The sequence below is a fragment of the Monodelphis domestica genome, chromosome 7 (genome assembly GCF_027887165.1).
Source record: "Monodelphis domestica isolate mMonDom1 chromosome 7, mMonDom1.pri, whole genome shotgun sequence".
NCBI classification, from domain to species: domain Eukaryota; kingdom Metazoa; phylum Chordata; class Mammalia; order Didelphimorphia; family Didelphidae; genus Monodelphis; species Monodelphis domestica.
Genome location: NC_077233.1, coordinates 55,717,252 through 55,731,684, shown reverse-complemented (window position 1 = coordinate 55,731,684; position 14,433 = coordinate 55,717,252). Strand labels below are relative to the sequence as shown.

The 14,433-nt window shown below is 38.4% G+C and overlaps 1 protein-coding gene and 1 long non-coding RNA gene across 7 annotated transcripts in view; one reads left to right on the top strand and one right to left on the bottom strand.

Moving 5' to 3' along the window:
- Nucleotides 1-6,612, bottom strand: part of TSEN2 (tRNA splicing endonuclease subunit 2) — a 34,221-nt gene extending 27,609 nt beyond the window's left edge. For 2 of the 5 annotated variants that reach the window (XR_008913426.1, XM_007500244.2), the window contains exons 1-3: nt 6,484-6,611; nt 5,703-5,839; nt 775-991 (exon numbers count right to left, since the gene is read on the bottom strand). Coding sequence is in view for 4 of the 5 variants with exons in the window: in XM_007500244.2 (XP_007500306.2) it covers nt 775-963 (189 nt within the window). In the remaining variant the exon portion in view is untranslated. Of the gene's footprint in view, nt 1-774; nt 992-5,702; nt 5,840-6,139; nt 6,350-6,460 lie in introns of those variants that run through there. The other 3 variants (XM_056804673.1, XM_016424494.2, XM_001365944.4) reach the window with 3 other exon arrangements.
- Nucleotides 6,613-6,671: 59 nt separating this feature from the next.
- Nucleotides 6,672-14,433, top strand: part of LOC103094911 (uncharacterized) — a 97,081-nt gene continuing 89,319 nt past the window's right edge. For both annotated transcript variants that reach the window (XR_001623860.2, XR_470786.3), the window contains exon 1: nt 6,672-6,804. This is a non-coding gene — a long non-coding RNA (uncharacterized LOC103094911). The remainder of the gene's footprint in view (nt 6,805-14,433) is intronic.

The following is a 14,433-nucleotide window of genomic DNA, read 5'->3' as shown; positions in this document are numbered from 1 at the left end:
TCAATGGTTCTGTTGAAATACAAATAAACACAGACAATAGCAAATAAAACTCAGAATTTCACCATTAGGCAATCTGCTTTAAGATATGAGTTATGAGAAATTCTTTACTTAAAAGCAGGAAACAGGTATAAGCATTCTGTAATATGATGTAGCTTGGAAGCAATGCCGTTTACATGCTGATCTTTCTCTCAAAAGACTACCAAGTTTAGGTATGCTTTGAATTTATATTAATCCCTATAGATGACAAGTCAATATCTAGGTAAAAATCACATGTGAAAATTTAAATCTAAACTTTGAAATAAGCTACTGCATTAGACCACAGCTATAATAATAAGCTTTCAAAGGAGATAAATGTCTACTTGTGATGTTCTTGAGTCATTGGTTATTTATTTCTCATGGGTAAGCAGTCTTTCCTTGTACTCAGCTGATTTGAAGTTCTAATGAGAACAAGATCAGTTTCAATTCTCATAAAGACTAGTTAGCTTTTCTGAGAAAAGCTTTATTTTATATAACCTTATCATCTGCTTCTAAAGACAGGTGGAAGATGAAAACCCACAGGTCACAATGAAAAGGGAGATTGATTATGTATGTGGCCCAAGTCCATCACCTTTACTAGTATAACAACCAAAAAGAATAGCATAGACTCTATAAAGCAGGAATTCCCTACCAAACAGCTCTTTAAACCTTTACAAGATAGATCTTCAAACTGGTTACTGCCACAAAATAGCTAGGTTATGAAATTTGTTTAAAGGAACTAAAACATTGAATACTTACCTTACCATACAACTGTTTAATAGCCTCTGCATTCCTTACAATTACATTATTGTTGATAATTTCAGCATGGTATACTTTGAAATCTCTTTGAAGCATAACTTCTTGACAGAAAGGGATGGGGAATGGTGATTCATAACTCTCATAAACTCTTCTTTTCCTTTTTGGGGCATGGAAGACTGCTTCTGCCATTTTCTAAAGTTCCTAAAACAATGGATAACTAGAAGGAAAGAAGAGACAATCAATAACATTTATTAATCAGCATCACTGCACAAAACACAAAGATGGCATTTGGATCATTTTATCCCTAATATTTGGCCTGCTATTTTTTGTTTTGTACAAATATGATCCCTCGTCAATGTTTAGGAATTTGAGTGATAGAATTCAAGTGCTCTGTCCACTCAGTCACACAATTGATAAATGAGACTCCAGACTCAAACTCATCCTCTGACTTCAAGTCTCTATAATGACTTTTCACCTACCTGCTGTCTTTCTATGACATTAGTCTAGAAACGTTACTTCATGGAGGATGAATCTTATGGTAGGCTTTGAAAGAAATACAGGTTTTAGAGAAAAAGGTAAAGCATTTCAGGCAGAGGGAAAAGCATAGATAGAAAATATTTGGCTTTTGGTCAGGGAAGAGACAGATGAAATGAAGGTTCGTTCCAAATGGTATAGAGGGTTTACATTGGAGAATATTAGGTGAAAAGGCTAAAAATACAAAAGGGTGAAACAATACTGTAGGGCACTGAATAAAAGGCTGAATTTAGACTCACCTGCATAAAGCACCACTGTAAATTCTGAATTGGAGCACAATGATAAAAACAGAAATTTAAACAAATCAGAGGACAAGACTGCAGTGGAGGCCATTTTCTAGTGTTTCAAGTAGATGGTTAATGAAGGTACTAAATATAATTAAGTGTTATTTTTATTTTGAACATGATGCCAAATGAAGAACACATTTCCATATGCAAAGTAGAACAAAAGATTATATATGAAACAACAAATCTCTATATGGAGTTTGCTTTTCCTTTTAAGTATATAATTAATTATGTAAACTTTTAAACTTCTCCTGCTGTTTCCTTCTGTTCATTTAAAAAAAATTCAATTATGAGCCAACCATTCTGGAGGGCAATTTGGAACTATGACCAAAGGGCACACTAAAAGACTGTCTTCCCTTTGATTCAGCCATAGCACTGCTGGGTTTGTACCCCAAAGAGATAATAAGGAAAAAGACTTGTACAAGAATATTCATAGCTGCACTCTTTGTGGTGGCCAAAAATTGGAAAAAGAGGGGATGCCCTTCAATTGGAGAATGGCTGAACAAATTGTGGTATATGTTGGTGATGGAATACTATTGTGCTCAAAGGAATAATGAACTGGAAGAATTCCATGTGAACTGGAACGACCTCCAGGAATTGATGCAGAGTGAAAGCAGAACAAAGAGAACATTATATACAGAGACTGATACACTGTGGTACAATCGAATGTAATGGACTTCTCTATTAGTAGCAATGCAGAGATCCAGAACAATTCGGAGGGATCTATGAGAACGAACACTATCCACAGTCAGAAGAAAAACTGGGAGTAAAACAAAGAAGAAAAACAACTGCTTGATCACATGGGCTGACAGAGATATGATTGGGGATGTAGATTCTAAATGATCACCTTAGTGCAAACATCAACAATATGGAAATAGGATTTGACCAAGGACACATGTAAAACCCAGTGGAATTGTGTGTCGGCTTATGGGAAGGGGTGGGAGGAGGGGAGGGAAAGAACATGATTCTTGTAACCAAGGAAAAATATCCTAAATTGACTGATTAAAGAAAATTTTAAAAAATTCAATTAACATTATTTTCTTTTTGATGACATTATCTATACCCCAATTTTTCCATTGGGGGGAAAAAACAACAAAAAAGGAAAAAACCCCAAACTCTTGTGACAAATATGCAAAGTTATGGAAAACAAATCCCTGCACTAGCCTGGGGGGAAAAAAAACCAAATATGTCTTATTATGCACCTTGAGTATATCACTTCCCTGCCAGGAGGTAAGTAGTATGCCTTATCAGTTCTCTGATAATGTGATGAGTATGAGGCAGAACCATAGTGTTTCAATGTGCATTTCTCCAACTTTTAGTGATTTGTAATGCTTTTCATATGACTGTTAATATATTTATTCTTTGATAACTACCTATTCCTATGCTTTCAATTACATGTAGAAACAACTTTTAACAATTGTTTTCTGACACTTTATCATCCAGATTCTTTCTCCCTCCCCTACCTGCAGGCAGTAGTCTCATATGAGTTATCCTAATGCTTTCAGGCAATATATATTTCCATATTGCTCATGCCTTGACAGAAAACATGTAACACATTTGCAATAAAAAACTCACCTGTTCATATCTTTTGACCATCCACTATTGAGGGAATCTGTTGTCTGCATGTATTTCTATCTGGTTCTTATACATCATGGAGCTATATCAGGGGAACTGTTTGCAAAGTTTTTTTCCCCCTGAAGTTAACAGTTTCCCCCTCTTTTCCATTTTAACCATTTTATGGGAATGTAAAATTTCCTTTTATTCCTCCTGCATCTTGTGGTTAATATTAACTTCATCCAAGCAAAATCCATTCCATGGAATGTAAAAATTTACTGATGAGACTTAAGTATTCCTTAGATAAGCAGTCAAAAGAATCTCAACTGTCCCTGACTCCTGGGCAACATGTAGTAAATCCTCCTCCACCAACCTAATTGTGAATCCTCTAAATGTAGTTTACTCTGTAACCTAATTTAGTTTCTCTATTGTTTGACAATGTTTGCTTCTTTAGGGGATGTATGAAATTATGATTCTATTTGTTACATTGAAGGAAGCATAGGATTGTGGATCTATTTTTAACTTTTATGGCCTAAGAGAAATGTTCAAAATTGCAATATGCAGATGAATTATTTTTCTATCATTGATTTAATTTTTTCTAGAAGAAATCTTGTCAGAATCTTCATGATTGTTCAGTTTTTCCCTGAGGCCTGAAACTTATGAAAGAGCATAATTAAAAAATCTAGGTTACCTCCATAATTTCTGATTTATGGTAAATATATATTTGGCAGCAATTACCCACTACAAGAGCAACTACCCACTACTCAGAGAAATCTCTCCCAAAAGAGTCAAAACTTAAATTGTATGTAATTAAAATTGTCCATTTTATCTTCTGTGAGTCTCTCCATCCCTTGACCAAAACATTATTTTTCAGTATTTAGATTCGAGTCTTCAGGGCAGCAAACCCCAGTCTGGTATATTTAATTTACAAATGGAAAAAAATGGTGACTACTGAATTTTAAAATACTTGCTAGGGAGGAAGGAGGTATAGCTCTTTGAAAGGATAGTGCATTTTTTATCTTTGTAGTCTAGTCAATTTGTACAGTGCTTTAAAGGCACATAATAGGCACTTAGTAAATATTGAACTTTTAATGACTAGAGGGATAGATGGTGGGCAAAAAAGCCTTAAAAATCACAGGTTTCCTGATTAGGCTACCATTCTACTTCACCTAGCAGTCATTAAGGGCCATTAAATTCATGGTTTAATTATCCATTGCTTGAAGAGCCTGAATATTTAAAACAATCTAGTTAGGCACAGGCAGAGCTAAAGGAGCAACTTTAATACTAACTCTGTATTTAGCTTTAGGGCACAGAGCCATTGTGTTGTTTGATGATTAGAATAATCCCATAAAGTGGTCTCCTTTCCTAAAAGACTGTCATGCTTCTGACCCTCATTCAATCTTGAGAACCTAGCACTAAAATTTGACTTTTCTGCATTTAGGGAATAGCTATGGTTCATTTGCACTGGAGGTGTCAGACTCAAACAGAAGTGATTCCTGTGGGCCCCATACTTACTTAGAAAACTCCAAATTAATATCATCTATGTTTTATTGTATTTTTATTTACAGCTGAACATTTTTCCAATGACATTTTAATCTGGTTCCAGCAGCTCCAGGAGAGCTTTATACTTTTAGAATCTCCCAATGTACCCATTCCTTAAGACCCAATTCAAATACTTTTTCCTCTGGGAAGCTTTTCCTAGTCTCCTTACCTGGAAGTAAAGTTTTCCTCATCTGATCTGGGTATTTTATATTCTCCACATGAATTTACCATATTCTGGTTTGAATTGGAAGCATGTATGTACATGTCTTATCCTTAGGGATAAGTATGGCAATAGAGGGCTGGAAAGTCTAAACCCCATCTCAGACACTGAGAAACTGTGGGTAAATTACTTATTTCTCTGAACATCCGGTTCCTTATGTATCAAATGGGGTTTACTGAACCTAAAGCACTTACATCACAAGGCTATTATAAAACTTATAAGAGATAATATATGTGAAGTGCTTTGCAGATCTGGTGAGACATTATGAGCTATTGGTATTACTCCACTGAGAATTCTACCTGCACCAGCAAATTTGGATGATTCATCCCTGTATTCCCCCCAATGCCTAGCACAAAGTCGTCTTATGTGTTTATGTGTGACAAGGCAGGGTCATCTTATGTGTTTGCCCAGTGACAAAGGTAGTTTGCAAGCATCAAATCAAAATCTCCTGGTTTTGCAGTTATGAGGAAAATATTTAGCAAACTTTAAAACTTGAAGCCAATTCGAGTTATTATTTTGCTTTAGGAGTTTGCTGAGGGGCAGCTTGGCATAAGGAATGAAGAACTGCAGAGTAAAGGAATACAGTTCCAAGCACTGCCTCTGACATACTGTCTGGGGAACTTGGGCAAATCACTTAAATTCTCGGAGCCCCTGGAAACTTTATGTTGCAAAGCAGAGGCTGACCTACATTGGTAAAGCTGAAAGGGTTACATTATGATAGGACCTTCCCTTTAAGAAAATTACTTTTAGTGTTTGAATGGAGAATGATGGATCAGTCTCAGTTAAAATCCCACCTTCTGCAAGAAGCCTTTCCTGGTCCCCCTTAAAGCTGGTGCCTCTCCTCTGTGATGATCTCTAATTTATCCGGTACATATATCTCGTCTGTACATGGTTGGTTGCCTACTGCCTCTCCCATTTGAACGTGAGTTCCCTGAGGGCAAGAATTGTTTTGGTTTTTCTTTGTATTGTCGTCACCAGTGCCAGGTACACATAAGTGCTTAATAAATAATATTAACAAATTAATTAGTAAATACAGCCGATTAACTAGGACCTTTAAGGATGGGGAGATCCACCTCCGGGATCACTCCATTCCACCTTTAGACTTGCCCACCCAAGAAAAGGAAAGCAACTGGAGGGCAGGGCCCGCATTACGTAGAGAACTGAGGTAGCTGAACAGAAAGGTGGGCTAGGGGTCAGAAAGATTTGAGGATTCAGAAGTCATCTACTTCACCTCTGGGTTTCAGTTTCCCCATTTTCAAAACAGACAAAAAGAGCACTTCTGCCTCCCAGGAAGGTGGCGAGGCCCACGAAACAAAATAAGAAAAGCTCTGGTAAGCCGTAACGCGTGGTGGGTTCGCTGCAGCTATTATTACCGCCCCAGTAGGGGCTTCCTCTATTTTTGCTTTGACTTCCGGGCTCGACCCCGGTAGCCCATTCACGCCCACTGGACTCTTCTTGGAGGCTCCGCTTAGGAACTACCGCGAGTGCTCTACGACCACCCTTTCGGGGACGCCCACCGCTTGCTTCCTGGACCCCTCAACAACCTCCTCACCCCTTAGCTAAGCAACCGCCTACCAGTCCAAGCGCTCCCGCATCACCACGGCAACCCGATACTACAGCAACCGTCAAGCACGTCCCGTCGTTCTACTGCACAGGCGCAGAGCCGGTTACGGCTCACGGGACCGCTCACGTGTCTGCGTCACCTGCGGGACCGAGACTTTCTCAGCCCCACCCCCTCGAAGGCATCTTTCTCGTCGCACGCGCGGTGTTCCACCCTATGCTCCGCCTTCTTATCCTAAAGTTCGAGGCTGAGAATAATACGCTTGCTCACGTGGGTAAATCGTCAGCTCGGGGGCGTCGCCGGGGTGGGGCTTTGACTTTGACCCTGAGTCAGCTGTAAGTTAAGTGAAAGCTGGAGCACCTTCCCTTTTCTTCCTTTTTAAAAAAAGTTTCATTGATTTTTTTCTTGTTTCTTATGTCTCAGTTATTTAAAGAATCTCGCCCCCCTCTCCAGAGAGCCGCACTAAAAGACAAATAGTATTTTTTAGAGGAAAAGAAAGTCAATACAAATGATCAATACATTGGACGTGTCTTAAAACCACAGCGGTGGACATTCCACCTCCATGAAGGGGGTGTCTAAGGGGTCTCTTATCTCTCTTTGAGTCTGCTACATTTTGCCAATGTCCTTAGGTCCCGTTCCCAAAGCTCTTGGCTGCCTGATCGATTATCTTTAGCTAATCAATTTATAAACAAACGTTTATTAAGTGCCTAGCATGTGCCAGACACTGTGCTTAGTACTAGGGGCACAAAAAGCAAAAAAATAATTCTGTAACCTCAGACAATCTTCGAGCTGTACCCTTGGGCAAGTCACTTAACTCCAATTGTATACCCCTTAACCTCTTTTCTACCTTATAATCAATGTGAGTTCCAAGACAAAGTAAGGATTTTTTAAAAAAGAGGCAATCCTGGCCTTTAGGAGCTCAACGGGAGAGAAAACAAATACATGTAAACGACCTATATATAAGATAAGTAGGAAATAATTAGAAGAGGGAAGGTTTTAGAATTAAGAGGGGTTGGGAAAGACTTTCTGTACACTCTAGGGTTTTGGTTAGGACTTAAAAGGTTAGGACTTAAAAGAAGTCAGTTGACAGTGATGAAGATGCAGTGTTCCTAGCATGGAGAACACAGCCAGAGAAAATGACTGGAGCAGAGAAATGGAGTGTCTTATTCTTGGAGCAATAAGGATGCTTACTGGATCCATGACTACGGGATGGGGAATAAGGTGTCAGAAGACCGGAAAGTAGGATGGGGCGCTAGATTACAATGAATGGGAAACAGAGGATTTTGTATTTGATCTTGGAGGTGATAGTGAGTCACAGGAATTTATTAAATAGGGTAAGGGATGGATATGGTCTAAATCAGACCTTTAGGAAAATCCCCTTTAGGAAAATCACTTTAGTTGCTAAATGAAGAATGGTCTAGAGCAGGGATAAACTGGGAGCAGGCCAACTCACAAGCAACCTATTGCAACCTATATGTATTATATATTGGGACTTGTACTAAAGAAGTAACAGCATCAGAGAAAAAAACAGAACATAATGAAGAGATATTGAAAAGGTCAAATTGGAAGACCTTGACAATATATTGAATATGGGGGAGTGAGGAATCAATATGACTCTTCTTTTGGGAATCTGTGGGGCTGGGAATTAATTGAGGGGCAGAAGGAAGGTAGATAACATAATGGATAGAGTGGTCAGGCTTGGAGTCAGAGATACTTGAGTTCAACTGTGAACTCAGACACTTACTATCTGGGTGATCCTGGGCAAGGCTCTTAATCCTGCTTCTTAATTTCCTCCTTTGTAAAATGAGTCTGAGGAAGAAATGGCAAACCACTCTAGTATCTTTGCCAAAAAAACTTCAAATGAGGAGTTAGACATGACTGAAAAACAAGGAGGAGGGGTCTGAACTCAGAATCCATTTGGAGGTAGATAACATTTTACATCATGAGTCAAAGGAGTTGTAGTGGATAATTGTTTTAATCAGAATTATTGTCTTTCACAGTTGATTATTTTTACAATATTACTGTTATTGTGTACAGTGTTCTCTTGGTTCTGTTCACTTGACTTTGTATCAGTTCATATAAGCCTTCCCAGATTTTTCTGAAACCATTCCCCTTATCATTTCTTACAGTAAAATAGTATTCCATTACTTTTATATAACACAATTTGTTCAGCCATTTCCCAATTGATAGGCATCTGTAAAGATAGAATTAACTCTTCCTTTGTCTATTTTAAGTTAATCAAATCAAGAATTTGAAGTGACCCTACTTAGCTAGCCATTAAATAAGAGAGTTCACAAATCACTTATTAGAAATCTCACACCTCCAAAGGTCACTGACCCCCTTCTCCACCCCCCTCCCCAGTGCTAGGAAAGACTTCAATTGGTTGCCATGAAGTGGGGGAGAGATAGGAAGTGACATGGAAAAAGGGATATAAAAGGCCAAGCCCAAGGACTGATTCAATCACTCTGTGTTGGTGAGTGGGGCTGAAGGGAGACTCTTGGAGGCAGTCACTTTTTTCTGGACTCATCCTGGGCTAGAGCATTCAGTCCTGGAGAGGCTTGCTGGGTTAGTGACTCAGGCTGAAGGAAGAGGCTTACATTGGTGGATTTCTGGCTGAAGACACCACTGGGACTTCTACAGGGAGGTCAAGACTTGAGGGAGCCCTTGCCAGGAGCTCACTTGGACTTCACTGGATCAGCACTTAGGCTGGTAGGCCAGAAAATTCTCTACCTCCTTCCGGTATTTCCCACTTTAATACCTTTACCTTGTAAATAAAAGCTGCTAACAGTTTTTCTGACTTAAGGGTTACTATTTTATAAACGGCGACCACAATCTTACTTTTATAACTCTCATATTTAGCCAACCCTAATTTTAAATCCTACACATCCCCTCCGTTTCCAATTCTTTGTCACTACAAAAAGAGCTGCTATACATATCTTTATGCATTTGGATCCTTTTCCTTTTCTTTGATTTCCTTGGGATATAGACCTAGTAGCAATATTGCTGGGTTAGAGTTTGCACAGTATGATAGTCCTTTGTGCATAGTTCCAAATTGCTCTACAGAATGGCTGGATTAGTTTTATCAGCAGCTTTATCAACAGTGTATTAGTGTTGGGAGAAGCTAGGTGATTCAGTGGATAGAGAGCCAGACCCAGAGACTGGAGCTCCTGGGCTCCAATCTGGTTTCAAACACTTCCTAGCTCTGGGACCCTGGACAATTCACTTAACCCCCATTGCCTAGCCCTTACCACTCTCCTTCCTTAGAGCCAATGTGCAGTATGGATTCTAAGATTCTAAGCAAGAACATATGAAGATAAGGATTTAAAAAAGAAGCCCAAATCCCTCAAAATAATAGGGCATTTATATCCTTATATTCTTACATCCCCACCAACATTTATCATTTTCCTTTTCTGTCATCTCAGCCAATCCAAAAAGTGTGAAGTATTATCACAGCCTTGTTTTAAATTACAATTCTTTAATGATCCATTGGGGAATGACTGCTATTTTTTCATTGAATACTTTTTGAAGAATCCACTTGACTGAGGATAGCACCACCTGGTGTCCAAATCACAGACTATACTCCTGCTAATTGACAACTTGATTTTATAATGTAGATTTCATTTTACTAACTTTTAAAATACCATTTGATTTTCTATCATCTTCATTTCTCAACATATACATTCATTACTTAAAACAAACAATAAAAAAGGAAGAGGGGGAAAAGTATTTAGTTCATTAATATTAATATTAATCATTCCTAGTTGCATAGGCTGTATTCTATCACCATAGTACTCCCCCAAAAGGGAAGGGAGATTGGCTCTCATATCTCTTTTTCAGGGTCAGGCATGATTGTGATAACTATATGGTGTTTGACAACCTGGTTTCTAAAAGTAGCATAAGTTAGGAGAATGAGCCAGATAAAGATTCCATTTGCTTCTATAGCCACTGTCCCATACTACCTGTCCCTTGTGGCACTTTCTTTGGATCTCCCCATGCCAATCAATCACATTTTCCTTCACATCAGCATTATGATTATATTTTTAAAATATATATGTACATACATATATATATTTATGCATATATATATATATATATATTCTTTACCCCTCCTCCATTAGATTGTAAGCTCTTTGAAAGCCAGTTTTCTGACATCTTACCTTTGTTTTTAACATATAGTAGGCAATTGCTAAATGTTAGTCAAACTCTCATCTGCCTTGTCCAAACTACTGAGTACCCCAGGACTTCAAGGAAAGGAAGTGGTGGGATAAGGACTGCTTTTAGAGGAGATGAGATTTGGAATCCAAAAGGAGGGAGAGAGGAGTTTTCTAATTGGAGTTTGGGAGGGAGTGTGGTATAGTCAGGAGGGTTCTAAGGTTGCAGTCATTAAAACATGAGTTCAAATCCCACCTGTGATACTGTATGAATGCGGGCAAGTCATTTTAACCTGTCCCTAAACCTGTGTATCCAGTACAGTAGAAAGAATAATAATAGTGTTGTTGCTCAGTTATGTCTAATACTTTGTGATTCCATTTGGGGTTTTCCTGACAAATATACTGGAATGCTTTGCCATTTTCTTCTCCAGCTCATTTTATAGATGAGGCAACTGAGGCAAACAGGTCAAGTGACTTGCCTAGGGTGACACAGCTAGTAATTTTCTGAGGTTAGCTTTGAACTCAGGTCTTCCTGATTCCAGGTCCACTGTCTCTCCACAGTGCTCTCTAACTGCCCAATAAGAGTACTAGCTAGCACTTTTGTAGTACCTACTTTGTGCTAGACACTGTTCAAAGTGCTTTATATCTATAACAATTCTGGGAGGAAGGTGCTATTATTTCCTCCATTTTACAGATGAGGAAACTGAGGCAAATAGGGTTAAGTGACTTACTCAGGGTCATACAGTTGGTTAAGTGTCTGAAGTCACATTTGAACTCAAAGCCCAGTACTCTATCCACTGTGACACTTAGCTGCCCTATTGTATTTGGACTTAGGTGAGATACAGGTTTGAATTTCCTCTCTCACTCTTATTGACTCAGTTTCACTGTCTAATAATATATTATCTACCTCATTATGGTGAGGACTGGCTTTAGTATTAGACATACTTTGTTCAAGTTCTACTGCTGATATGTACTATTTCTGTGCTGGATACCTTAGGCAACATTCTAGGACTATAAATTGCAAGTGTATTGCTCATCTTGATTCCTGGAAGGAGTTTCTGCACTGGGAGTTCGCTGGTAGGGACCCAAAAAAACCCCATCCTCACAATATTATTGTGAGAGTCAAATGATGTAAAATATAAAAACACTTTTTAAACTTGAAGGTACCAGTTATTCTTGTTTAAGTAGTTTTAAGATTTAAATGAGATAATAATAAAGAACTTTACAAATGTGCTAAATAAGAATTAATGATAATTGTTAATAATTGTTGTTGTCCATCCTTTGTTTTTAAAGAGGACCAATGACATCATGGAGTGATGTCTTGACTTTGCGTGAGTTGGATTTAATAAAAGAAGCTAGAAAGCTCCAAGGCCCATGCTTTAAAGTTCATCCCAACCTCATATAACTTGGTTTTGTCCCTCTTTGCTGCAGTGACCCTATAACATTGTATATTATAATTTATCTGTTTTGGTGTCTTATCTGCCTGTCCTTAATATGGAATTTAAAAGCTACAAAGGATAGAGGCTGAGTCTTATCTAAACTTTGCACCTATCCTTTAACTTTAACACACAGCATGATGCTATGTGTACCCTTTGTTTTTAAATTGAATTGAAGGGATTCCTAAGAGTGGCATTTTAGGCACATTTTCAGGCACTATTTAATTCAAATAATGAGAGAGATATCAGCTACGGCACATCATTCCTCTAGAATATTTTTACTAATGCCAAAGGTTTTGTCTCAATTTCTTCCAAATTTCAGGATGTCCAATTTGGCCAATGGAAGAAGGTGCTTTGGTAGTTAAATGAGTGTTGTATATACTTTTTACTCATAGCAGCTGTCCTTTAAAAATAATGTAACTTGAAATTCTCTTGAATGAGAGCAACATAAAGCATATATTGCCTACTCTGAAGGTCCATTTTAGGTTATCTCTCTCAAAAATGCAAATTATATACATTTCACAAAAGACAGTTTACAACATTGATTATCTTCAGGAGTTAGTTTTTAGCTGAATGTTCATATTTGTCTTTATTAAATGAATGGCCACAGATACTTTACTCTCTAATCCCTCTGAGGCAATACCTTTCAGATTCACCATTAGAAATTCACTGAACACTCAGGAGCTATTTGGAACCCCCTTTTCTTGGTTTCTTTTGACCATCACTACTATGGACCTTATTCCAATCAGTCTGATGTTTGGGGTTTGAAATGAGAATGAAATGAGACATTCATAGAGCACCTAAGAGTTAACAAAGAGAGATTTACTTAGCCATTGCAGGAAAAGGATATTCAGTAAAGATATAGCCTTGATTCATTTGGGCATAGCCAGGTAGATGGGTGTGAGTCAGAAAGACCAAAGTTCAAGTATGACCTCGGACAATGGGATCTTGAGCAAGACACTTGATTACCACTTGCCTCAGTTTCTTCAATTGTAAAATGGGGATAATAGTAGCACTTATCTCCTATGGTTGTTTGTGAGGATCAAATGAGATGACTTTTGTAAAGTACTCGGTATAGTGCCTAGCACCCAATAGTTGCTAAATAAATGTTGTTTCTTTTTTTTCCTTCTCTGCCTCTGTGTCTTGTCTATCTGCCTGAATGATGAGAACCTGATTTCTCTTGTGCTAGATTTTGTATTTGGGCCACCAGGACAATACAGCAGTAGTTCAAGCCTTTGTACCTTGGGCCAATTCAGTATTGAAGACAGTTCCAAATAATTTAAAGGAAAAAGCAATCTAGCCTTCACATAAGAACTTAGGTACTGTCCTCATATCCTCCTTTATGAGAAATCAGACTTTTGTTCTGTATTCATTTGTATCAGCCTATATAGTAGCCCCAAGAACCCCATATAGGTCAGTAGACCTATAGTAACATCTGTCTTGGGTACATACTAGCTCTCTGATCCTAGGGAAATTCTTTAACCTCTGATTTTTGGGTTCCTCATCCTTTGGGAATGTCAGTTTGTAGCTTGCAATATCCATACCACAAGATTATTATAAGGGAAGTCCTTTATAAACCTTAAAGTCCTTTAGAAATTTGTGTTGGTCTAATCTGCCACATCTTTTTCTCATCAGATCATGGCCATAACTTTCTATATTTAACCTTTGGGAGTAGATCTCAGCTCCTAGTTTATTCTCTAAATAAATTTGAGCTTATAGGGCTTAATAGGCAGCTTAGGGGTGCAAGGGATAGAATGGAGGCCTGGAGTTAGGAATACGCATCTTCCTGAATTTACATCTGGCCTCAGACACTTAGGAGGGTCATGAAATTTGCCTTGACTGAACAACAAAAGGACTTATTGGTCTTTCCTAGCACTCAGAAGCAAATACTCTCTAAAGGGATGTCTTCAGCAGCAATCAATACCAGAGGAATGAAAAAATCAGCCCATTCACAAAACAGACATATCTGAGGCCAAGTGAATTGGTATGAGATTTGGAGGTTCTTGGAAGCATATGTACTGAAACACATTTGCTTTAATTTCAGATCACTCTCTTCAGACCTGGGGATTTGGGGTATAAGGCATGGGCTATTCTCTAGCTTTTAGGCATTGTTGAAAATCCTAATATCTGATAGTAGGGCTGGGAGTAGGTCCTTCAAGTCCATAGCTTGCCTGAAGATGGGGTTTCAGTCTTCCTTCATATACAGAAAGGAGTCCTGTTTCATCCTGGGAGCTATGAATTTCCTGTCAGTCTTGCCTGCTTCTAAGATCTATAGCACATGGAGCTTATGAGATCAGAGACTAAACTTAAAAGTTGTTGGGCCTGGATCTGGGAAAGGATGGTTTTATTTGACCAAGTGCAAAATGGGAAAAGGGGA